The sequence below is a fragment of the Hyla sarda genome, chromosome 4 (genome assembly GCF_029499605.1).
Source record: "Hyla sarda isolate aHylSar1 chromosome 4, aHylSar1.hap1, whole genome shotgun sequence".
Taxonomy (NCBI): Eukaryota; Metazoa; Chordata; class Amphibia; order Anura; family Hylidae; genus Hyla; species Hyla sarda.
The window spans coordinates 196,718,052-196,744,960 of NC_079192.1; the positions used below are offsets into that span (position 1 = coordinate 196,718,052).

At 40.7% G+C, this 26,909-nt stretch overlaps 1 protein-coding gene across 2 annotated transcripts in view; it reads left to right on the forward strand.

Annotated features, from left to right (window-relative positions):
- LOC130368872 (uncharacterized) overlaps nt 1-26,909 on the forward strand; it is a 192,531-nt gene that overhangs the window by 53,295 nt on the left and 112,327 nt on the right. For both annotated transcript variants that reach the window (XR_008892593.1, XM_056573209.1), the window contains one exon: nt 21,827-21,982. Coding sequence is in view for 1 of the 2 variants with exons in the window: in XM_056573209.1 (XP_056429184.1) it covers nt 21,827-21,889 (63 nt within the window). In the remaining variant the exon portion in view is untranslated. The remainder of the gene's footprint in view (nt 1-21,826; nt 21,983-26,909) is intronic.

Consider the following 26,909-nt stretch of genomic DNA (forward strand, 5'->3'; position numbering starts at 1 on the left):
GTCCTCCAGATGTTACAAAACTACAACTCCCAGCATGCTGGGAGTTGTAGTTCGGCAACATCTGGCTCTAAAGATGTTGCCGAACTACTACTCCCAGCATGCCTGAGAATGTTTGGGAGTTGTGGTTTTGCAACAGCTGGAGGCACACTGGTTGGGAAACATTGTTTCCTAACTCAGTGTTTCCCAACCCGTGTGCCTCCAGCTGTTGCAAAACCACAACTCCCAAACATTCTCAGGCATGCTGGGAGTAGTAGTTTTGCAACAGCTGGAGGTCCCCCCCCCCCCCTGTGAATGTACAGGGTACATTCACATGGGCAGGGGGCTTACAGTGAGTATCGGGCTGCAAGTTTGCGATGCAGCAAATTTTGCGCGGCAGGTCAAACTCGCTGTAACCCCCGCCCGTGTGACTGTACCCTAAAAACACTACACTACCACAAAATAAAATAAAATAAAAAGTAAAAAACACTACATATACACATACCCCTACACAGCCCCCCTCCCCTCCCAATAAAAATGAAAAACGCCTGGTGCGCCACGGTTTCCAAAATGGAGCCTCCAGCTGTTGCAAAACAACAACTCCCAGTATTGCCAGACAGCCGTTGACTGTCTAGGCATGCTGGGAGTTTTGCAACAGCTGGAGGCACCCTGTTTGGGAATCACTGGCGTAGAATACCCCTATGTCCACCCCTATGCAAATCCCTAATTCAGCCCTCAAATGCGCATGGCGCTCTCACTTCGGAGCCCTGTCGTATTTCAAGGCAACAGTTTAGGGTCACATATGGGGTATCGCCGTACTCGGGAGAAATTGACTAACAAATTTTGGGGGTCTTTTTCTCCTTTCACCCCTTATGAAAAGGTGAAGATGGGGTCTACACCAGCATGTTAGTGTAAAAAAATAAACTTTTTACACTAACATGCTGGTGTTGCCCTATACTTTTCATTTTGACAAGAGGTAAAGGGGAAAAAAGCCCCCAAAATTTGTAACGCAATTTCTCCCGACTACGGAGATACCCCATATGTAGGCGTAAAGTGTTTTGGGGGCGCACAACAAGGCCCAGAAGGGAGAGTGCGTCATGTACATTTGAGGTGATTTGCACAGGGGTGGCTGATTGTTACAGCGGTTTTGACAAACGCAAAAAAAACAAAACCCCATTTCGGAAACTACACCCCTCACGGAATGTAATGAGGGGTGCAGTGAGAATTTACACCCCACTGGTGTCTGACAGATCTTTGGAAGAGTGGGCTGTGCAAATTAAAAATGTTGTACAGCCCACTGTTCCAAAGATATGACAGACACCAGTGGGGGGTAAATGCTCATTTTATGCCTTGTTACGTTCCTCAAGGGGTCTAGTTTCCAAAATGGTATGCCATGTGGGGGTTATTTTGCTGTTCTGGCACCATATGTGCTTCCTAAATGCAACATGCCCCCCGAGCAAAATTTGCTCTCAAAAAGCCAAATATGACTCCTTCTCTTCTGAGCATTGTAGTTCGCCCGTAGTGCACTTCAGGTCAACTTATGGGGTACCTCCATACTCAGAAGAGATGTGGTTACAAATGTTGGGGGGTATTTTCTGCGATTAACCCTTGCAAAAACGTGAAATTTGGGGGGAAACACACATTTTAGTGAAATTTTATTTTTATTTTTTTACATATGCAAAAGTCGTGAAACCCCTGTGGGGTATTAAGGCTCACTTTATTCCTTGTTACGTACCTCAAGGGGTCTAGTTTCCAAAATGGTATGCCATGTGGGGGATTTTTGCTGTTCTGGCACCATAGGGGCTTCCTAAATGCAACATGCCCCCCAAAAACCATTTAAAAAAAACGTACTCTCCAAAATCCCCTTGTCGCTCCTTCGCTTCTGAGCCCTCTACTGCGCCCGCCGAACACTTTACATAGACATATGAGGTATGTGCTTACTCGAGAGAAATTGGGCTACAAATATAAGTATACATTTTCTCCTTTTTCCCCTTGTAAAAATTCAAAAATTGGGTCTACAAAAACATGCGAGTGTAAAAAATGGAGATTGTGAATTTTCTCCTTCACTTTGCTGTTATTCCTGTGAAACACCTAAAGGGTTAAAACGCGGACTGAATGTCATTTTGAATACTTTGGGGGGTGCAGTTTTTATAATGGGGTCATTTGTGGGGTATTTCTAATATGAAGGCCCTTCAAATCCACTTCAAACCTGAACTGGTCCCTGAAAAATTGTGAGTTTGGAAATTTTGTGAAAAATTTGAAAATTGCTGCTGAACTTTGAAGCCCTCTGGTGTCTTCCAAAAGTAAAAACACATAAATTTTATGATGCAAACATAAAATAGACATATTGTATATGTGAATAAAAAAAAAAAATTATTTGGAATATCCATTTTCCTTACAAGCAGAGAGCTTCAAAGTTAAAAAAAAATGCAAAATTTTCAAATTTTTCATAAAATTTTGGGATTTTTCACCAAGGAAGGATGCAAGTTATCACAAAATTTTACCACTATGTTAAAGTAGAATATGTCACGAAAAAACAATCTCGGAATCAGATTGATAACTAAAAGCATTCCAGAGTTATTAATGTTTAAAGTGACAGTGGTCAGAATTGCAAAAAATGCCCGGGTCCTGAGGTGTAAAATGGCTGGGTCCTTAAGGGGTTAAAGATTTTTTTTTTCCAGTGGAGTACCCCTTTAAAGGGAAACGGTAATCCTGACTAATATACATACCTTCAGTCCGGTGCCCGGTCCCTCTGAAGATCAGCTTCTATCTTTGCTGAATTGCACGCTGGAGGCGGGCCCACTGGCTGAACTTGAATATTCATGGTCGCTGGTCACGTGAGCACTCAGTAGGCACAAGCACTTTGATCGCCAGTGACCATAAATGTAAATGAGTTAGAGACCCCACATCGGTCTCCTGTTCACCCACACTATAACACAGAGTATTGTGTTTAGTGTGGGTGCGCAGGATGCCTGCTTTCCTTTAAATCTAAGAGAAAATGTTTTAATGAAAATATATGACCAAAAAAAACAGGAGAAAGTTTGTAAAAGACTTGGGGAGCAGAGATTTTAAGATCGGTCTTTAGAGAGGGCTAAAAAGAAAGTACAATAACAGGACAGGAAAACTCTGGTGTTAAGTAATGAAAAAAAGAAAGAAAGAAAGGGAAAGTAAGACACCTACCTTTGCTTTAATCACTCCTTACAGTGAAGAGTTTTATAGGATACAAAAAAAATCTTTTATAAAAATCTCCCTATTCTTATTCATGATGAAAAAAAGTTTGATCCCTAGTAAAGCTCAAACTTTGGAACAGTGGCTGTCACCTGTCTTTTTATAGACAGAGATAATGAAGACAAAATAAGTTGGCATAATGTGATGGGTTGTCAGAGATGTGGACATAAGATCTATAAAATGTGTCAATATTGGTGGTTGGAAATTCTTTTACATCCTCACCACAATCATAAAATGACAAATCATATTAATTACATCACTTTTTTATGTAGTGTATATGGTGTCATGTTATATGTGCAATCTATAATCTACAAAGGGAAATGTATTTACTATTTGTATGTAGGAGACATGGTTACATTATGCATCAGTCTGTTGTGGGACCTGTATTTTCAATTTTTATATGCTAAAGTAAAGTTTAGATTTGGATATTTACCATGTGAGCTGTGATTTTCTTACAATGGACTAGCTAAGTTTTGCTTGCTATGGCCTTTGTGCTCCATCCATGGTAGGGATGGATTATTTTGCCCATACAAGTGTGGTGAGCTAAAAATTCTGTTACATCTGGACACTGTTGCTTTATAGGAGGTGAGGGAGAGCGATTGACAGTAGTCGGGACTTTACCGTTAATGTTGGGCAGAAACGATCCTGACCATGCCGTCCTTAATCGTTTAGACACTGTGATCAATGGCGGTCAAGGCAAAGTAGGCGATGCTGGTAGAAGATGCTGGTAAAGATTGTTGGGTCCAATAAGCTAAAATGGTGGCGGAGGGTTCCCTTACCTGGCTCTAGCGACCAGATTGAAGGATGCAGTTATGTAGCCTGGGAGATGCAGGCTGTGTTAGTGGAGTGCCAATCTCACTGTTCAGTGCTATGTGGTAGCATAGATTTGAACAGTGAATGCAATCTAAAAGTCCCCTATAGGGACTTAAAAAGTGTAAAAAAATATATATATATTTGTAAATTTATATAGAAAATAAAATCACCTTTGTTTCCTCATTTTACTAATAAATAAAAATATGTGGTATCCCCACATGTGTAATTGTACAAACTATTAAAATATGGGGGGGGGGGGATTTAAAACAGGTTTTCAACTTTATTTTTTTTCTTTGCTGTGGATTGGCACAAAAAAGTCACAGGCACGTTGTGTGAAACTTTTGCGACTTTTTGCCCACATCAGCTTTGAATGAAAACACTATGGACAGTCAAATCTATGGACAGTGAAATCTCTGTTTGCAGATACAGTGGTCCAGAATTTTTCATTGCAATTTTTTTGAAAAGACACAAAAAAAAAGTCGCAAGCAAATCTACACCAGACCAGACCTGGCTTGCAAAACTGCCTTTGGACAGCACGTTTAACCCCTTAAGGACAATGGACATTAATGTACATTCCTGATGCAGTGGTAGTGCGCACCAGGACGTACATATACGTCCTGTACATGACACGAGCACTGGACAGGTGCTCACATCATACACGGCAGGCCCTGGCAATCAAATGATTGCTATAAATAGTCCCCTGTGGGGACATAAAAAGTGTAAAAAGAAGTTAAAGGTTACTCCGCTCCCCAGCATTCAGGAACTCAATGTTCACATTGAGTTCCTGAACGCTGTGTGCGGGCTTCTGTGTTCATGCCTGCCCCCTCGTGATGTCACGTCCTGCCCCCTCAATGAAAGTCTATGGGAAGGGGGCGCGGCGGGACGTCACATGACGGGGCGTCATGAGGGGGTGGGCGTGAACACGGAAGCCCACACACAACATTCAGGAACTCAGTGTTCTGGATGCTGGGGAGCGGAGTAACCCTTTAAAAAAAAAGTTACAAAACAGTTTTTAAGCAAAAGTGGTACTATAAAAAACTACAGGTCATGGTACAAAAAATTTGCCCTCATACATGCACATATATGTACAAATTAGAAAGTTTTAGGTGGTCAAAATAGCTCGATTTTAAACATACTAATTTTGTAAAAAGAAGTTTGAGATTTTATAAAAGCAGTACAATAATAGAAATGTATGTAATCATGGGTATCATTTTAATCGTATTGACCCAATAAAGAAAGAATAAAGAAAACATGTCATTTTCATTGTAAAGTGTACATGGTGAAAACTAAACCCTCCAAAATTATCAAAAAAAAAAATTTTCATTTAAATTTCCTCATACAAATACATTTTTTTGCGGGTTTGCCGTACATTTTATGGTAAATTAATTATGTCATTACAAAGTACAATTGTTCACGCAAAAAACAAGCCCTCATATGGGTCTGTGGATGGAAATATAAAAGAGTTATGGATTTTAGAAGGCGATGAGGAAAAAGTGAAAACGCAAAAATAAAATTGGCCAGATCCTTAAGGCCAAATGGGCTTGGTTTTTAACTCCTTAAGGACCAACCCAAATAAACCTGAATGGCCAGGCCTGTTTTTTCACATCGGGGATGTCTGTCTTTATTAGAGAATAACTCTGGTAATGTTTTGCCAATCACGATAATTCTGACATTGTTTTTTTGTCACAAGTTGTCCTTCATGTACAAGTAAAAGTAAAATGTAAAAGTAAGCCGATATCATTTGTGTTTTTTTTTTTTTACAATGCAAAAAATCATGAAATTTTTTTTTTTAATTAAGATTTTTTGCTATTTTAACACTAATAGGTTGCATATATTTATACATACTGACCAAATAGTTTATGAAACTTATGCTTTCAGATGTCTACTTTATTTTGACAGCATTTTTTTTGTTTTTAATTAACATTTTAAATTAATTAGAAGCTTGAAGAACTTGAAATTTTGAAAATTTGAAAAGTACATCTTTTTTTTGTGTGCTATTCAAGGTTTGCAGAAATTTTAAGGTAGTAGAACATAGGAACACCCCCCAAATTACCCAATTTTAAAAACTAGACCCCTCAAGGTATTCGCTAGGGGGTACAGTGAGTATTTTAACACCATCGTTTTTTGGCAGGAATTATTACAATGTCAGTGTTAAAAATTCGAAATTTGCCTTTTTTCACAAATGCATCATTTGTGGGGCATATTTTTTGTACATCACTTCTGATATTGCAAGAAATGCAGCCTATATTTTATTGAGCTGCTCGGCCCCTGTTTGGAAATACCCCCGCTTAGGCCATATTTGGTTCCTTGGCCGCGTGGTAGGACCCCAAAGGAGAGGAGCCCCCTTTGGCTTTCAGGGCATCATTATATGAATAGTCCCCATTCATAAAGGGATGCCAATGTATACTGTAGCAATCAGAAATGACTGGAGCTGCTACAGTATACGTCAGCATCACTATTTTTGACATGATGCTGACGGATACCTCTAACACTGCGTCAACGCAGTATGAATGGGATGCAGTGTAGGGTCACATAGAGCGCATCCGCGGCTTATTTCACACCATGGATGCCCCCGGCAGTCACAAGGGCGAGATCACTGCTGTGGCTGGGTAGTTCAGTGTGTCCGCTCAGGACTGCCGGTGGCAAATCCGCCGCTATTAGTGGACACACAAAGCTACCCAGCCGCAGCAGGGAGCTCATTATTGTGACTGTTGGCGGGCATCCGCAGCATGTAATATGCTGCGGATGTGTACCGTGTGATTCTACACATTATACATTTTTATTTTTTACTATATTTATTTAATAAATGTGTTTTTATTATTTTTTTACACTTTTTTCACACTTTTTTTTTATTTATTTTTTTACACTTTTTTTATACTTCATGTTTTTTTTACACTTTTATTCATGTTATAAATTTTTTCACTTTTTTTTTTAATGCTTTGGAATACTTACCGTATATACTCGAGTATAAGCCGACCCGAGTATAAGCCGAGACCCCTAATTTCAACCCAAAATCCCAGGAAAAGTTATTGACTCGAGTATAAGCCTAGGGTGGGAAATACCTCATCCCCCCCTGTCATCATCCAGACCCGTCATTAACATCCTCATCATCCCCTTGTCATCATCCCACACATCCCCCCTTCATCATCCCCTTGTCATCATCCCACACATCCCCTTATCATCCCACACATCCCCCCTTCATCATCCCCTTGTCATCATCCCACACATCCCCCCTTCATCATCCCCTTGTCATCATCCCACACATCCCCTTATCCCACACATCCCCCCTTCATCATCCCCTTGTCATCATCCCACACATCCCCCCTTCATCATCCCCTTGTCATCATCCCACACATCCCCTTATCATCCCACACATCCCCCCTTCATCATCCCCTTGTAATCATCCCACACCCCCCCCCTTCATCATCCCCCCCCCCTTTCATCATCCCCACACCCCCCCCCCCCCCTTCATCATCCTCTTCTCATCATTCGCCCTCAGTGGTCTTCAACCTGCGGACCTCCAGAGGTTTCAAAACTACAACTCCCAGCAAGCCCGGGCAGCCATCGGCTGTCCGGGCTTGCTGGGAGTTGTAGTTTTGAAACCTCCGGAGGTCCGCAGGTTGAAGACCACTGCGGCCTTCAACCTGCGGACCTCCAGAGGTTTCAAAACTACAACTCCCAGCAAGCCCGGGCAGCCATCGGCTGTCCGGGCTTGCTGGGAGTTGTAGTTTTGAAACCTCCGGAGGTCCGCAGGTTGAAGACCACTGCGGCCTTCAACATGCGGACCTCCAGAGGTTTCAAAACTACAACTCCCAGCAAGCCCGGGCAGCCATCGGCTGTCCGGGCTTGCTGGGAGTTGTAGTTTTGAAACCTCCGGAGGTCCGCAGGTTGAAGACCACTGCGGCCTTCAACATCATCCAGCCCCCTCTCACCCCCTTTAGTTCTGAGTACTCACCTCCGCTCGGCGCTGGTCCGGTCCTGCAGGGCTGTCCGGTAAGGAGGTGGTCCGGTGAGGAGGTGGTCCGGGCTGCTATCTTCACCGGGGGCGCCTCTTCTCCGCGCTTCCGGCCCGGAATAGAGCCGTTGCCTTGACAACGACGTATCTGCGTCGTTGTCAAGGCAACGTGACTATTCTGAGGCCGGGCCCGAAGCGCTTAGAAGAGGCCTCCCCGGTGAAGATAGCAGCCCGGACCACCTCCTCACCGGACCACCTCCTCACCGGACAGCCCTGCAGGACCGGACCAGCGCCGAGCGGAGGTGAGTACTCAGAACTAAAGGGGGTGAGAGGGGGCTGGATGATGTTGAAGGCCGCAGTGGTCTTCAACCTGCGGACCTCCGGAGGTTTCAAAACTACAACTCCCAGCAAGCCCGGACAGCCGATGGCTGCCCGGGCTTGCTGGGAGTTGTAGTTTTGAAACCTCTGGAGGTCCGCAGGTTGAAGACCACTGCGGGTGGGGGAGTTCACTCGAGTATAAGCCGAGGGGGGTGTTTTCAGCACGAAAAATCGTGCTGAAAAACTCGGCCTATACTCGAGTATATACGGTAGTATTTTTTTTTTAATGCTTTGGAATACTTAGTTATCGGACGGCAGAGAGGAAGGTCTCCCACCATCCTCTCAGCTGATCGGGATGCAGCGGTTTCGCCACGGCAGTCCCGATCAGCCCACTGAGCTAGACGGGAATGGGATTAACCACTATTAGACGCCACGATCAAAGGGTTAATGTTGGACGTCAGCCCGATCGGCAATGTCCGGCATTAGCCGTGGGTTCTGGATGCTGATAGCAACCTGGACCCAACGGGTATTATGCGCGCTCACCTGCTGAGCGCGTCATACAGCGGGAGCCCGCAGTGGACGTACATATATGTCCATATACGGGAAGGGGTTAAAAAGTTGCACATTTTGGCGTAACGGGTAAAAAAAAAATCGCACAAAAAGTCGCAGAGGAGGAAGCTTACAAAGGGATGTACTAAAGTAAAAAATGTGTACCAGAACCATATTTATCACATGCCCTGCACCATATAATACATTTGGTGCATGTACACATTTCCAACACCACAAATTAATGGTGCAACAAAAATGTTCACCTAAACCAACCTTGATACATTTCCCCCTATATGGTACAAAACCACACCTCCCAGCATGCCATAACAGTGAGGACATGCTTGGAGTTGTAGTTTTGCAACAGTTAGAGAATCATAGGTTAGGGATTGCTGCCCTATCATGTGTTTCTCTATGTAGTACACAACTACAACTCCCAGCACGCTCTGATTTTTAATAAATGTGAATAAGCCTGCCCCCTCCCCAAACCAAAGTAAAACACAAAAAAACTAAACAATTAAATAACAAATAAAAATAACATATTTGTTATTGCCGCATGCGAAAATGTCCAAACTATTAAAATAAAATGTTAATGATTGCATGCGGTGAATGCAGTTAACAAATTGCTGATTTTGGTCACATCACATATCCCCAAAAGACTAAAAAAAGTGATGGAAAAGTCACATATATATAAAATTTGTACAGTTAAAAACTACAGATCATGGTGCTAAGAATGAGCTCTCATACAGATCTGTATGTGAAAGAATAAGAAAATTATAGGAGCTCAATAGGGGACAATTTTAAAAACATACTTTTTTTTAAACAAAATAAGTCCTATAATAACTTTTTTGTAAGTGTGAGGTCATTTTTCTTCCCCCCACACATCAGCCACCCCACCTGTTCTCCCTTCAATGCAATAGACCAGTGTTTTCTTACCAGGTTGCCTCCAGCTGTTGAAAACCTACAATTTACTGCAAAATGATCTACTTTCCACCCGGCAGTTGCTCCACCCATCCAACCTGGGAAAACCTGAGACCACACTCATTTTGTATGCTGTTAAAAATAAATATTGGGGCAAAATGTTCCACCATAACACACAGGTACAGACACTATATTATGAATTATACTAACTTTACAGCCCCTGTTGCATAGTCAAATTGAAAAAATTAAAAAAAATCCTGGAATACCACTCTTAGGACAAAATGGGCTGTGTCCTAAAGGGGTTAGGCGTTTAGAAACACTTTGGCCTCTTTGAACAAGATTACTGTAAAAACCTCCTTGTCCCACCACTTCTTGAGATTAGCAATGCAGTACAACAGCACATAACACAGCCACTTTAACTTTCAGCCTGAAATTGACTGTGGTGAGGTAATTCCCCTATCTGTATATTGCTCAGACAAATTTATCATATGCTGTGTGTCATTTCATAAATTTGACGCACGTCAGCACTTTCAAAGCTGAAAATTATTGACTCTACAACATGTCCACCACAGACAACAATGATAAATTCCCCCATTTGTCTCTGGCTGCATGGAATCATAGGTACTAGCCACTGCCACTAGTGCTATGTGTAAGAGCAGCCTTATGCTGGAAATTCTATAAGGAAATCACCTAAACAAATCCTCCTGATCTATCAAAATAGACTTAAAACATAACCTTTATTGTAATGTACTAAAAAGTCACATGCGAAAAAAAATTATAGAAAAATGTGTATTGTAGTACAGCACCAGCAAGCAATAATACTAGGTGTATTATCCTGACCGCTTATATGTCAAGATAGAAAATTGACAGCTGATGAAACAGATATGAGGAGAACTACCCTACGTATAGATGGAGAGGTGCGGGTATTATATAATTGTAAGATGGAAGGAGGGAGGGATAAGTGCCCACTAACATTAAGATGCCCATCCCTCTGTCCCTGCCTTTTAAGGGACCCACCTCCTTAACAGGGTGGCCTCAACCACAGGGCCGCTTCCTGCACTACCTAAGTGAGGGAAAAAACTAAAAATAGGGTGATATAGCAAAAGGAGGATAGGATATACACCCCGGGGCTCTACAATAACCAAAACAACATGAAACACACAAAGGTGTGGTAAAATCAACAATGCTGCCAATAAAAGTCCCAGTTCCAATGCGTTTCACCTGTCAGATTAATACAGGATCATCAGGGAGAGACATTGGCAAAAAGCAAAATATCATAATAGATATATAGAAAGCAACAATGACTTAGTGCACTAACATAGTAAATAATAAACCAAACCCGATAGGGCTGGGCTGTTATAAGCACCCCAAAGGGTGATACAGTCTAATGCAAGATACAAAAACAGCAACAGCAAAAAATGAATACACAGCCATATGTAGATGAAGTACAACATATGGCTGCAATACCATTCCTGGCTCCAGTACAACAGATGTAAAAATGATGTATCTAATTATGTTTAAGATATCATTCATGCCCCAGCAGCAGGTGTCAATGAATCTAAGAGGGTATATACAGGCAGGTATATGTAGGCATAAACAACAATGCCGTTTACATACAATCATATGGCAGGATAAGTGATGGATGCATAAAACTGATGAGCAAGGATAAAGCCTGTGGTGTGTAATGAGAGATCCTTATCACCCATAGAAGATTCAGTGCTGGTGCGATGGGAGATTTGCCTATCCGACTGGAGCCATGTTGGAAATGCTATAAACTCTATGGGGAGGGGAGGAGTCTGTTAATGGCCTATCCCCTCTAACCAGAAGGGTTGGGTGGCAAAAATCCAGCATGCCTAACCCTTCTCTCCTTTGATATCTTTTGTTAGTGGAGAGTCAGTAGGCTGCCATACACCGTAAACAGTCATCTGAACTCACCACTGGTGGCAGTATATGGTGTATGAGCAACTTAACTCTAACACAACCCTTTTATTGTTATTGGTTCGTAAGTTATAATTACCAACTAGAGTCACAGCCTCTGCTGTTAGTCACTGGTTCTCATTAAAGTGAACCTGTCATATTGATAATACAGTATGATCTGATGGGGTCGCTAGGATGGATCCCCCTTATGGTCTTTTCACACGTACAGTATCCTGCACATATTTCATGTGCAGAATTGAAGCTGCAGACTTTATGCTGCAGAGTTCAATGTAAACTAAATGACTGAACATAGCTTCAAATATGCAGCTTTAAATCCTGTTTATCAAATATGCACAGGATACTGTATGTGTGAATACATCCTTAGGGTAGAGTCACACATAGCACATCCTCAGCTTATTTCATGCTGCAGGATATCTGCCATGCAGTGGGAAATACGCTGCAGATTTTGCTATGAGCAGACACACAGGGCTCCCCTACCACAGCCCAGTAAAGATTGGAGTGGGCCTGTGCGTCACAGGATTGCGGCACAATAGCCATGTGTGCCTGATCATAGCAAAATCCACAGCATACTTCATTTTGCCCGGGGATTTTCCACAGCATGAAATACACTTAAGGTGTGCTACGTGTGACCTTTTCCTTGGATTGTATTCATACGCACAGTATCCTGCACATATTCTTATGCTGCAGATTTGAAGCTGCAGATTTTAATGTGAACTAAATGACTTAATCAGCTTCAAATCTGCATAAACAGCTTCAAATCTGCAGTCTCAAACATGCGCAGGATACTGTACGTGTGAACAGGCCCTTAAGGGGCTTTACCTCCTGCTTTTGTCCCTAATTATAAGCTATACAAGTAACTACACCGACACTCGTACATTGATGATTTAACTGCGTAGCATTAAAACTGGCCTTTAGAGGAGCGCAGTGTATTAACCTGGATTTGATGCGGTCGTCTGTTAAAAGAGGCAAAAATATTTTCAAGTTATGTACGAACAAAAGAGATTGGGATAGGATCTACCACACTGTGTAGTGAGAGAGAACAAGTGATGATGATGATTAATGTTTTTAAAGTACATGTTAGTAATTCATCACAACCACTAACACTCTGCCGCATGTAGCCAGAGACTAAAAACCACATGTACGTAATGCCTCTAAAAATATTTTTCTCAGAAATGTCTAAAGACTTCCTTATTTTGACTAGCTCTGGCACCAGACAAATTAAATAGCGTGAACTTCCTCCTTCCAGCACTTGCTGCTTTAGGATATTGGGAAATTTAAGAGTTTCATATGGCACTGCCTCAGCATGGTCTGAACTACATTCTCAGAATGCCTATGGAATGTAACTATATCATATACTATACTTTATAAATTATATAGAGTAGTTTGTTACATTTGTTATGAAATCCACAGAGAATTTGATTGTAGAACCAGATAATACAGTAGGTTTATGTATTTTTTTGTTCATTTCTTTCTTAAACAGCTTTATCATATTTCAATGCAATATACTGATAGAGGAGGTACAGGAAAGAGTTCATGAAAGAATGTTTGGGAAATTATGAAAACTATTGCAGCAGATGGCAGTATTACCCAGTCAGGCCACTGTTGTTTTGTTTTTTGCTGTTAATTCTGTTCTTCATTGTGGTTTTTTTTTTCTACTGTGTGTTTTTGCAGTGATAAAACTGTAGAAGTTTTATATATATATATATATATATATATATATATATATATAAATTGGATTTGTAGAAATCTCTGCCACATTTGGTGTTTGTGATAAGTGATCTATAAGAACAAATTGGCAGAGCTCCACATGGGACAAGTACCATTTGGTATGAGGTGGTAACAGTGAGAGACTGGTACAACAAGTGACTGTATTCTGCTCACCTTGCTCGGTTGTGTAATAGACACAACCACTTATGCGCATGTATCAATACAGGTGGTGCAGCCTCCCAATGTCAGAACCTGGAGGGATCCTGGCCGAACAACAAAAATTCAGGAATAGTAGAAAAGGTTACCGGGTTTCTGGCGCAGTCCACCAAACGGATGAAGTGAAGTTCTTTAAATATGTTTTATTAGCCAAACATGACATGTTTCGGAGCATAGGAGCTCCTTCAAATAAAATGGCAGTATGACAATACTGAGTGTGTGAGCTACAGTTATACCTTAAAATTGGCGCCAAACATGATAGGCCACACCCACTGGGCGTGTTCAGGGCTGGCAACACATTCTAAAACAATAGTTCATACATAAAACATTGTTGGTCAGAAAAGCATCATATAACACACAGTCGTGGCCGTAAATGTTGCCACCCCTGAAATTTTTCTACAAAATGAAGTATTTCTCAGAGAAAAGGATTGCAGTAACACATGTTTTGTTATACACATGTTTATTCCCTTTGTGTGTATTGGTACTAAACCAAAAAGGGAGGAAAAAGCAAATTGGACATATTGTCACGCCAAACTACAAAAATGGACTGGCCAAAATTATTGGCACCCTTTCAAAATTGTGTAAAAATAAGATAGTTTCAAGCATGTGATGCTCCTTTAAACTCACCTGGGGTAAGTAACAGGTATGGGCAATATAAAAATCACACCTGAAAGCAGATAAAAAGGAGAGACGTTCACTAAGTCTTTGCATTAGTGTGTCTGTGTGTGCCACACTAAGCATGGACAACAGAAAGAGGAGAAAAGAACTGTCTGAGGACTTGAGAACCAAAATTGTGGAAAAATATCAACAATCTCAAGGTTACAAGTCCATCTCCAGAGATCTAGATTTGCCTTTGTCCACAGTGCGCAACATTATCAAGAAGTTTGCAACCCAAGTTTGCAAATAAAGTTGGCAATCCCTGGGCGTGGACAGAAGGGAAAAATTGATTAAGGGTGTCAACGCAGGATAGTCTGGATGGTGGATAAGCAGCCCCAAACAAGTTCCAAATATATTCAAGCTGTCCTGCAGGCTCAGGGAGCATCAGTGTCAGCGCGAACTATCCGTTGACATTTAAATGAAATGAAACACTATGACAGGAGACCCAGGAGGACCCCACTGCTGACACAGAGACATAAGAAAGCAAGACTACATTTTGCCAAAATGAACTTGAGTAAGCCTAAATCCTTCTGGGAAAACGTCTTGTGGACAGATGAGACCAAGATAGAGCTTTTTGGTAAAGCACATCATTCTACTGTTTACTGAAAATGGAATGAGGCCTACAAATAAAAGAACACAGTACCTGCAGTGAAATATGGTGGAGTTTCAATTGTTGTCTTGCTGCCTCTTGCACTGGGTGCCTTGAATGTGTGCAATGCGTCATGAAATCTGAGTGTTATCAACTGTATAGCCCAGTGTCAGAAAGCTGGGTTTGCATCCGAGATCATGGGTCTTCCAGCAAGACAAGGACCCCCAAACATACGTCACATAGCACCCAGAAATGGATGGCATTCCGGCTGAAAGGTGTAGGAAGCTTATTGATGGTTATAGGAAGTGACTGATTTCAGTTCTTTTTTACAAAGGGTGTGCAACCTAATATTAAGTTAAGGGGGGCAATAATTTTGTCCATCCCATTTTTGGAGTTTGGTGTGACAGTATGTCCAATTTGCTTTTTTTCCTCCCTTTTTTGGTTTAGTTTCAATACACACAAAGGGAATAAACATGTGTATAGCAAAACATGTGTTACTGCAATCCTTTTCTGTGAGCAATACTTCATTTTCTAGAAAAATATTAGGGGTGCCAACATTTACGACCATCACTGTATATTATTATAACAATATGCAAGGCATAGTAGCCATAGTTTAATGTAAAGAACAGTTTTGATAGCAGAGAAAAAGTGCAGCGGGACCAAACAACGGGGATTAGCCGGTGCGCATGCGCCCGCTCGGGAGTCAAGAGGAAGGGGCCGCACTTCAGGAGGCACAAGTGCGCATGTGCTTCAAGTAGCGGCTTTCCATCTAGGATATTTGTGCAACATTTGCAAGGTTTCGTCCCACACTTGAAAACCCCCAGAGTGGCTCCCACTGGAGTTTTTTTTAGGTTCTCTGTCCTTCAGGTGGCTAGGAGCCAGGGCATTTTTGAGGGTTCTTGCTCCCCTGTAATTAATAGGTTTTTCTGGGATGTGTCCTCTTAAAATAGGGTCCTGGGTGAGGATGTTTATTTAATATGCGTAGGACGTCCTACAGAATAGGTGGTTATGAAGTTGTGTTTGAAATTTTTCTCTATTCTTTTGTCTGGTTGTTCTTCTCCATTTACTATTTTGTTGTTGTTACTGACCCACTCATGTTCTGGTTCGTTTATCCTGGATATGTGTTCACTTTTTTCATTGTCCCTTGGATTTTTAAGTGCTCTATGGTATGCTGATTTAATGATGTGTGAGGGGTAACCTTTTTCTTTTAATCTCTGTGAGATGATTTTGCTTTGTTGTTTGTAGTCCCGAATCTTGGTGCAATTCCTGCAAAGCCGTTGGAATTGTCCATATGGCAAATTAGTTTTCCACTTTTTGTAGTGTCAGCTGTCAAATGATAACAAGCTGTTACAATCAACCTTTTTGAAGAAGGTCTTAGTGATGACTTCCTCCTTTTCATTAGTCAGTAGTAGATCTAAGTGCTCCATGTTAGAATCACAGCATTTACCGCTCAAGGAAATGTTGTAGAAGTTAGTGTTAAGATATTCTGTGAATACTGAAAATTCCACCTCAGATCCATTCCACATGAATATCAGGTCATCAATGTAACATTTATATGTTATTATGTTGTGGGACCATTGATGGTCGCCGTAGATGTAGTGTTTCTCATGTGCCCCCAAATATATTTGAAAATGCCGAGGTGAAGCGTGTGCCCATTGCAGTGCCATGTGTTTGAAAGTAGATTGTTTTCCCGAATGAAAAGTAATTATGTTTGAGGATGTAATCAATACATTCACAGATGAATGTTTTCTGGGCCGTGGATCTTCATATGCTTTTAGAATGAGATTCTGGCAGGAGCTGGAGAATTCTTCTGTGGGATTATAGCCGAGTGTCATATAGTACTGTTGGTTACTCCTATATGCCTCATTTGTATAAGTAGCGTAGTCCTTATGACGATGCCTCCTCCCTTGTCTGTGTTTCTAATAACGATGTCTTGGTTGGCAGACAGGGATTTTAAGTCTTGTTTTTCTTTACTGGAAAGATTAGATTTCTCAAGTGTTTTGTTAAGTTTCCTGAAGTCCGCCACCACCATTTCGAAAAAGGTTTCAACAAAATGTCCCCTGTGATGGAGGGGATAAAAATTAGAGGCTGGTTTTAGATGTGTAGTAATGAGGGACGGTCCAGGGAAATACATTTTTCCTTCTGTAGGTGTCCAGTGATTTCCTTGTAGGTCCTGCATGGAGAAATGACCTGTCAGTTTGCGAGTTAATCTATTCAGATCCACATATAAATCAAATTCATTGATGCCGCTGGATGGGCAAAAGGAGAGTCCTCCCCCAAATAGACTCTGTTCAGCCTCATTAAATATATGTTTGGAGAGGTTAAATATTTTGATACTCTCCTTGTTGGTGTCAGTTCGTCTTATTAATGTGGTCTGTTCTTCTTCATCCTCGATAGGAAGGTGTCTTTTCTTCTTGCTCCCTCCTCCCCGGCAGCCCCTCTTGTTTTTTTTCCCTCCAGTTCTTTTCTTTTTTGCAACTTCGGACTGTACTAGTTTGTGATTCTTTACTGAATATGTGGGGGTGGGTGTCAGGGCTGTCAGCATTTAGTGTTTGAATTTGCACATTTTATACTGGGCTTATTGCATCAATTGGAAAAAAAACATTTTAATTTACAAGTTAAAACTGCAGTCATGGCTTTTTTTTAAACAATTTTAGAAGTACCCAAAGACGCTTTTCTAGCAATAATCATGACTGCGAATTGCAGCATAACCATTACTAGTATTAATGATACTTCTTTCTTTTGGACAGCTATAAAACTGTCATAACCTGGCTTAACGTTTTCTGGATCCAGTCACGGGTTTATTTAAATAAATAAAAAAATAATTTAACCTCTTCAGGATGTCGGGCGTAAATGTACGCCCTTGTCCCGTTCCCATGCAGGAGCTGAGTGCGTCTCATACCTGTTGGTTCCCAGTTGCTATCAGCAGCCAGGGCCCACGGCTAATGGAGGACATTACCAATTAGGCCAATGTCCGCAGGGCCCACAGCTAATGGAGGACATTACCAATTAGGCCGATGTCCAGCATTAAGCCTTTAAATGCTGCAGTCAAAGTTGATTGCAGTGTCTAAAACAGGAAACATCAACTGCCGGTTAGCTCAAGGAGCTGATTAGGACCCCCTGCAGAAACATCGCAGGGTCCCGATCAGCTTAGAAGACGGACAGAGGTCTCTTACCTTTTTCTGGTTCGATGGGCACTCCAATGCTGCAGGCAGCCTGTGGTTATGGAGCTGAGAACACTGATCAATGCTGTGCTAATACACAGAATTGTTCAGTGTATACAGTCAATCAATCAATACTGTCTAAAGTGCTAGTGGAAAGAAAGTAGCTGTAGTTCTGTAAATCTTTACAATGCTGAATGGCACAGGTAATGCTTGAATATTTGATTTACATCTTTAGTGCTGAAGTGCATAAGTGATACTTTCTTTTCTAGGTATTTAATTGTTTTATCATCTTGAAGGTATAGTAATACCAGGTTGCAGCTGTTTGCACTTAACAATTTGGCTATAGGCTACATTCACATCTCGTTTTTTACATACGATTGCTGTATCAGTTTATTGTTTCCCTGAACGGGTAACCAACAACTGACATGACTGTATATATTTTAATGTGCATTTTGAATTGAGTGCAATGTTATAAAAACCTTATACGGTTTTAATAACATCTAGAAAGTACCCAAAACCGGACAGTCTCATGCCCAGAACCCCAAAACCGTAGTAGACCACAATATTGCACACAGTGAAAAACATGTAAAAGAACAAAACTGTACACAATCGGATACATCTAGTTGTCTACAGTTTTGAATGAGGTGTCAATGAATACGGTTTTTCATACAGATGTATACGGTCTTCACATTGAAAACTGTATACGGCAACTGTATGTAAAAAACGTGATGTGAATGCACCATTAGACAGGAATTTCCCACATACAATGGGGCAAATTCACGTCCTTGCTACTCATCACATACTTTGGCATGGATTCTGTGTCAGAATCAGATTGACTTGCACTATGTGAATAAGGCCTTGCCAGTTTTGTCTATGTGAACCATTGTGAATTTTTATATTAAAATATAAGGCATTGCTGTAAAACTCCAAAATAAAATGGCTTTGCTGTTCTGGAACTCCCATGGGCTATAATGGACAGAACTGCGCACTTACACATTCTTCTCTTGTCTACCTCTTTCCTTTGAGGTAATTTCTACAGCTAATGATGAGAATAAACTATCGATCACAGCAAGCTGAAAGTCAAATTGTGTGGTCCATTATACTTACATCTATAAATATTAGAAAAATTTGCAACATTTCATTATAGTTTAGTGAAGCATTTTTCTACACCTTTTTTGTGTGTGCTGGTAATGTGTAGCAGCACCAGATTTATTAAATGATCGCAGGGCTTTTGATACATTTTGTGGAGGTACACATTTTCCAAAATTTTACTCTTCACATACACCAAAAAGCTAAGCTAAGTCTGGGCTGGTGTAGTTTAGAGACTTTTGGTGGTGTTAAGCCTTTTTTTGTGCCTTTTCACAAAAAGTCTCAGTTGATTCATTGCCACTGCATGAATAGCTGAATTCAGCGAGCAGAGATTCTGTCTGGCAGCCGCCTTGGCGGTAGGACGGCACTGCACTGCACCACTGCAATGGTGACAGCTATGCAGTGCTCGTGGACTTCCGCGCAAAGAATGAATATGTTAATTTTTTTTTTTGCGCGGAACAATTTCAGCGGTGAAATTTTCCGCTCAAATTCCACAGTGTGAACAGGTCTCGCGAAAGACCCGTTCACACTGATGGGAATTTTCACACTGATGGGAATTCCGCAGTGTGAACATACCCCAAGACAAACCTTAAAGTGGTACTCCGATTGATTTTATTTTTTTCAAATCAACCGGTGCCAGAAAGCTAAAAAGATTTGTAAATTACTTCTATTAAAAAATCTTTATCCATTTGGTACTTATCAGCAGAGTATGCTCCAGAGGAAGGTGAGTTGCTCCGTTCAGTCTGATCACAGTGCTCTCTGCTGCCACCTCTGTCTGTGACAGGAACTTTCAGGAGCAGAAGAGGTTTGCTATAGGGATTTTCTCCTACTCTGGACAGTTCCTGACATGGACAGAGTTGTCAGCAGAGAGCACTGTGGTCAGACAGAAAATAACTTTACAGCTTCCTCTGTAGTATACAGCAGCTGATAAGTATAAAACATTTTTATAGAAGTTATTTACAAATCTTTTAAAATTTCTGGAAACAGTTGATTTGAAAAAAAAAAAAAAAAAATATATATATATATATATATATATATATATATATATATATTTTAATAATGTTTTCCACTGCAGTACCCCTTTAACAGCTGGTCTGTACAATTTTGTTTTTTTAAGTGTAAACTAAAAAGGTGAAAAAAGTAGCCTGAAGGGCAGTGCTATGCCAAATGTGAGACAAATCTACACAGAAAAAGAGCTCTAAAGACCATGTTAAATGCTCCCCATAATTTGAAATTTAACAAGGTGAACTATATTAGGTACATATTAACCAACCAGTATATTATTGATCTTCAGTATATAGAGAGTAAAAAAAGATAAAAGCAATGAGCTTGTAAGGTATCGGCTATTAGGGAAATAGGTGGGATATAGATTTACACCTAATAAGAGATACAGATGTGTCATAGGATACTGTAAAGTTATCAGTAAGTTGATGCAAACACTGTCAGATAAAGTAAACTATACATCTTAGGGTGTATTAATACCACGTTTTTGCAATACAGTTCCCGTATACGTTTTCAATGTGAAAACCGTATGGAACCGTATTGAAAACCGTATGCATCGACTCTCTATTGAAAACCGTATGCCAAAAGATGCATCAGGTTGTGACCGTTTTGCATTGTGTAAGGTTTTGTCAGGTTTTTTTCCCGTACCCAAAACCATAGCCTACCACGGTTTTTGGTCCGGGTGAAAAACTGTATTAAACCGTATACGTTTTTTTTTTAACATGGGAGTCAATGGGAACTGTACAGAACTGTATGTACATACGGTTCCATATGGTTTTTACCGTACGGTTTTTGAATTTGCACAGTTTTTCTTCTTGGAATTTCAATCTAACAAGTGAAATCTTATTCATAATGGAGTGAAAAGTAAAAAACATATACTTTTTTTTTTTTTTTTAAACGGGTGCAACCAGACATAATTTTTTAAACCGTAGACGGTTTTTAACTGTATACGGGTTAAAATTTGTACACACATTTTGATACAGTTTGGTCCGGTTTTGAGAAATCAGTTTTTCATCAAAAAACCTGATACGGGAACTGTATTGCAAAAACTTGGTGTGAATGCACCCTTAGAGAAAGGGGATCCTAGGGTGCAAAATTATGCCTAGAGGATTGGCAGTCATCACGATTATAGACAAATAGAAAGATTGGACTGAAAAAAAGAGGGAGCTAGGACTGTTACTATTGACACTTCATAAAGCTGCTCAATATAGTCTTAGTATCCTAGAAGTTACATTACCTATCTAAAAAGGAGACCCCCACCTGGAACCCGACCTTAAAGGCACAATTTGTGCCATAAACCTACATATTTATTGCAGAGCACTCCCCAGAAACCTTTCCCTTGGCCAAGGGCAGCTATAGAGCAGTAGTGCCATTGGATACATTTACATCATTAACATGAAGCAAGCGCAGGAGCTGCAATAGCCTCATGCACAGTGATTCATGGCTTCTATCAGCAGCCAGGACCTTGCTGCTAATTGTGACAAAAAATTGTGGCAAAAAATTAGCTCTCATACAATATAAAGCGACCAGAAATATGCATTAAAAATATATTTAAATAGTTCGGAGATTTACGCACATGACTATGCCACATACTGTACGTTTATATTTTTGTTTAAATCGTTTTATTTAAAAAATTAACTTTTATTAGAGGAGGAGCTTATTTACATTTATTAACTTTTTTTTTACCCTTTTTTTTACAATTTTTAGTGCGCATTGGGGACTGTTACATTCAATCATCAGATTGCAAACACAGAAAAATGCTGTTCATAGAATACTGTTGATCAGTATTATTGGTGCTCCATTACTACAGCCTGTCATGGCTGGCTGCAGCATAGGTGTGCTGATCAGATGGCAGGAAAGCAGGTAAGAGACTTCCTTTTGTTCTTACAGCTGATTGGGGCCCCGCAATTTTGCTGCGGATGTTCCAATCAACATCCCTGAGCTACCGGCATATAGATTTCGGAACTTTTACACACCTTAATCAGCCCAATCGGCGATGTCCAAAATCAGCCGTGGGTCCTGGCTTCTGATAGCAGCAGGGACCAACCGGTTATGACACACTCTCAGTTGCTGAGTGAGCTTTATAGTTCGGGAGTAGCACTGGGCATACATGTAGGCCCTCTGTCTTTAAAGAGTACCTGTCACCAAACTAAACTTTTAATATATTGTTCATTATGTAGTTATAAGACACTTTGCTGTTTACTTGCTGTTAAAATTCTCAACCTTTATATGTTTTTAATGTGATTGAAAAAACTGCCACTAGGTGGCTCTGTTCTGTTCCCTGCCGCAAGTCAAACAGTAAGTTTGGTCTCCTCCTGGCCTGGCAGGAGACCAAACTCAAAAAGTGCGTGCAGAGCATGGCGAGGCACAGCTCTCGCAGGCTTCAGTGACATCACACCTGCTGGGGAACACCCACACAATGTGAGCAAGGGGAAAGGTATGATAAAGAGCTTTTTAAAGCTTGGAAATATTTTTTAAAGGCAGGAGGGGTGTCAGGAGTAGTTAGGGAATATAATCTGAGTTAGTTTAGAAAATATGGTTTGATGACAGGTACTCTTTAAGCTACAATTTGCACAGGCTCACCAAAAATTTGACAATAAAAGAATGTTGCCTGGTCTGAGGAGTCTCGATTCTAGTTGTGTAACTTAGATGTCAGGATCAAAATTTGGCATAAACAACATAAAAGCATCGATCCATCCTTCCTTTTATAATTGGTTTAATGGTGTTGGAGGCATTATCTCGGCACAGTATCTTTAGTACCTATTTAGCATTGTTTAAACAAAACATACCTTAGTATTGCTGCTGACCATGTCCTTCCCTTAATGACCACTATGGCGTCCATTTTATGACATCATCAGCCATAACTCCGTACCGCATCAGGCAAAACAGCGTCCTGCCTCCTCCCTCGGACCAATCGCCATCAGTCGTCAGCCGCAACTCCGTCCCCTGTCAGATGAAACAGTGTCCTGTCTTCTCCCTCACAACAATCGCTGTCATCTTTCAGCCACAACTCTCTCGTCCAAAACGCAGTCATGCCTCAGGCGATTCTCCCTCAGACACAACTTCCTGCCGCATAGCAGGGCCAACGCTACACATTGTATAGCAGAGTCGAAACTGTGAAACTTGCACGTGTATACTATAGACACTATATGTGCTGTATAGCAGAGCCAACACTGAATAGCATGTACAGCAGAACCCGTATAGCAGAGAGCTGAAACTGACTCGGCTCTGCTACATGGCAGGAAGGTTTTTCGTCTGAGAGATGACGGAGTTTCGGATGAGGAAGTTTAGGATGACAGAGGAGGGAGTTGCGGCTGACGCCTGACGGAGATTGGTCTGAGCGAGGAGGCAAGACGCTGTTTCCCCTGACGCGGGATGGAGTTGGACACCGTAGACCGCAGTGTACTCATCTTCTAATGGCTACTTTCAGCAGAATTATGCATCATGTAAAAGCTCACAACTTATTAAAATGGCTTCTTGAACATTACAATGAGTTCACTGTACTCCAGTGGTCTCTACAGTCACTAGATCTCAATCCAATAGAGCACCTCTGGGATGTGGTGGAACAGGAAATTTGCAACATTAATGTGAAGATGACAAATCTGCAGCTACTATGTGATGCCATTATGTCTATATGGACCAACAGATTAGCTTGAGCAGGGACAGGGTACTTAAAGGGATACTCCGGCCCTAATACATCTTATCCCCTATTCAAAGAATAGGGGATAAAATGTTAGGTCGCGGGGGTCCCGCCGCTGGGGACCCCCGCAATATATCATTGCGCACTCCAAAAGTGTAGCGTGACAACCACGGAACCGGAGTATCGTGACGTCACGACTCCGCCCCTGTGTGATGTCACGCCCCACCCCCTCAATGCAAGTCTATGCTTTTTGTGTTAGTTAATTGGAACAACCCCTCTACCTCACATCTGTATAGACCTGGTGTTTTTTCAGTAGGGGATTTCTATAAAACCATTATGAGAGTGAAACTGTTTTGTCTTTGTTTTATTTCTAATTATACTTTGTTATTTTTAATGACATGTTAGTTCACAAGTACATCTTCTTTTTAGTAAGCCAACAGAATTGTTTGTAATGATAGCACCAATTTGTTTTCTAATTTTTTTACATGAACTTTAAAGGTTGTATTATGGCTATGTGAGCAAATATTACTGTAAAAGATTCTAATTTACTGCATCCAGTTAATTAAAAAAATAATATTCTTGGTATATTGCCAGTGCCTTAATACAGGGCTGTGATTTAGTTCATGTATTTTTTAAGGTTTTTAAGGACCTGACAGAGTAACTAACATGCAGGTAGAAGGATACCTAGGGAATAGTGATCATAAAATAATATATTATAACTTGTTCTGCAATAAGGGAACCTCGCGAGGGGCCACAAAAACAATGAACTTTAGGAAGGCAAAGTTTGATCAACTCAGAGAAGCCCTTAACAATATAATATAGGATAATGTCCTCAAAAACAAGAATACTGACACTAAATGGGAGACTTTTAAGAATATTTTAAATTATGGTCAGGGCTAACACGTAACCGTAAAGACTTACTCGCTTATACTTGACCAGACTACTTAACCCCTTAAGGACTCAGCCCATTTTGGCCTTAAGGACTCAGACAATTTAATTTTTACGTTTTCATTTTTTCCTCCTCGCCTTCTAAAAATCATAACTCTTTTATATTTTCATCCACAGACTAGTATGAGGGCTTGTTTTTTGCGCGACCAGTTGTCCTTTGTAATGACATCACTCATTATATCATAAAATGTATGGCGCAACCAAAAAACACTATTTTTGTGGGGAAATTAAAATGAAAAACGCAATTTTGCTAATTTTGGAAGGTTTTGTTTTCACGCCGTACAATTTATGGTAAAAATGACATGTGTTCTTTATTCTGAGGGTCAATATGATTAAAATGATACCCATTATTATATACTTTTATATTATTGTTGCGCTTAAAAAAAATCACAAACTTTTTAACCAAATTAGTACGTTTATAATCCCTTTATTTTGATGACCTCTAACTTTTTTATTTTTCCGAATAAGTGGCAGTATGGGGCTCATTTTTTGCGCCATGATCTGTACTTTTTTTTGATACCACATTTGCATATAAAAAACTTTTAATACATTTTTTATAATTTTTTTTAATAAAATGTATTAAAAAAGTAGGAATTTTGGACTTTTTTTTTTTTCGTTCACGCCGTTCACCGTACGGGATCATTAACATTTTATTTTAATAGTTCGGAGATTTACGCACGCGGCTATATCAAATATGTCTATAAAAAATGTTTTTTACGCTTTTTGGGGGTAAAATAGGAAAAAACTGAAAGTTTTACTTTTTTATTGGGGGAGGGGATTTTTCACTTTTTTTTTACTTTTACTTTTACATTTTTGTAAAAATTTTTTTACACTTGAATAGTCCCCATAGGGGATTATTCATAGCAATACCATGATTGCTAATACTGATCTGTTCTATGTATAGGACATAGAACAGATCAGTATTATCGGTCATCTCCTGCTCTGGTCTGCTCGATCACAGACCAGAGCAGGAGACGCCGGGAGCCGGACGGAGGAAGGAGAGGGGACCTCCGTCCGGCGTTCTGAATGATCGGATCCCCGCAGCAGCGCTGCGGGCGATCCGATCGTTCATTTAAATCGCGAACTGCCGCAGATGCCGGGATCTGTATTGATCCTGGCACCTGAGGGGTTAATGGCGGACACCCGCGAGATCGCGGGCGTTGGCCATTGCCGGCGGGTCCCTGGCTGCGATCAGCAGCCGGGATCAGCCGGGCATGACACGGGCATCGCTCCGATGCCCGCGGTTATGCACAGGACGTAAATGTACGTCCTGGGGCATTAAGTACCACCTCACCAGGACGTACATTTACGTCCTGCGTCCTTAAGGGGTTAAGGAATTTCCCTTCAAGGAAAACTATTAACCCCTTAAGGACCCACCCAATTTTCACTGTAAGACCCGGCCATTTTTTTTGAACATCTGACCACTTTCACTTTAAGCATTAATAACTCTGGAATGCTTTTACCTTTCATTCTGATTCCAAGATAATTTTTTCGGGACATATTCTACTTTATGATAGTGGTAAAATTTTGTCGATACTTGCATTGTTTCTTGGGGAAAAATTCCAAAATTTGATGAAAAAATTCCAAATAAATTATATATTGATTCACATATACAACATGTCTACTTTATAATTGCATCATAAAGTTGACATGTTTTTACTTTTGAAAGACATCAGAGGGCTTCAAAATATAGCAGTGATTTTCCAATTTTTCACAAAATTTTCTAAATCGAAATTTTTCAGGGACCAGTTCTGTTTTGAAGTGGATTTGAAGGGCCTTCTTATTAGAAATACCCCACAAATGACCCCATTATAAAAACTGTACCCCTCAAAGTATTCAAAATGACATTCAAAAGGTATGTTTACCCTTTAGGTGTTTCACAGGAATAGCAGCAAATTGAAGGAGAAAATTCAAAATCTTAATTTTTTACACTGGCATGTTCTTGCCGACCCAGTTTTTGAATTTTTACAAGTGGTAAAAGGAGAGAAATCTTCCTAAAATGTGTAACCCAATTTCTCTTGAGTTAGGAAATACCTCATATGTGCATGTCAAGTGTTCGGCGGGTGCACTAGGGAAGTGCAGAAGGGAAGGAGCGACAGTGGGATTTTGGAGAGTGAGTTTTTCTGAAATGGCTTTTGTGGGGCATGTCGCATTTAGGAAGCCCCTATGGTGCCAGAACAGAGAAAAAAAACACACAGCATA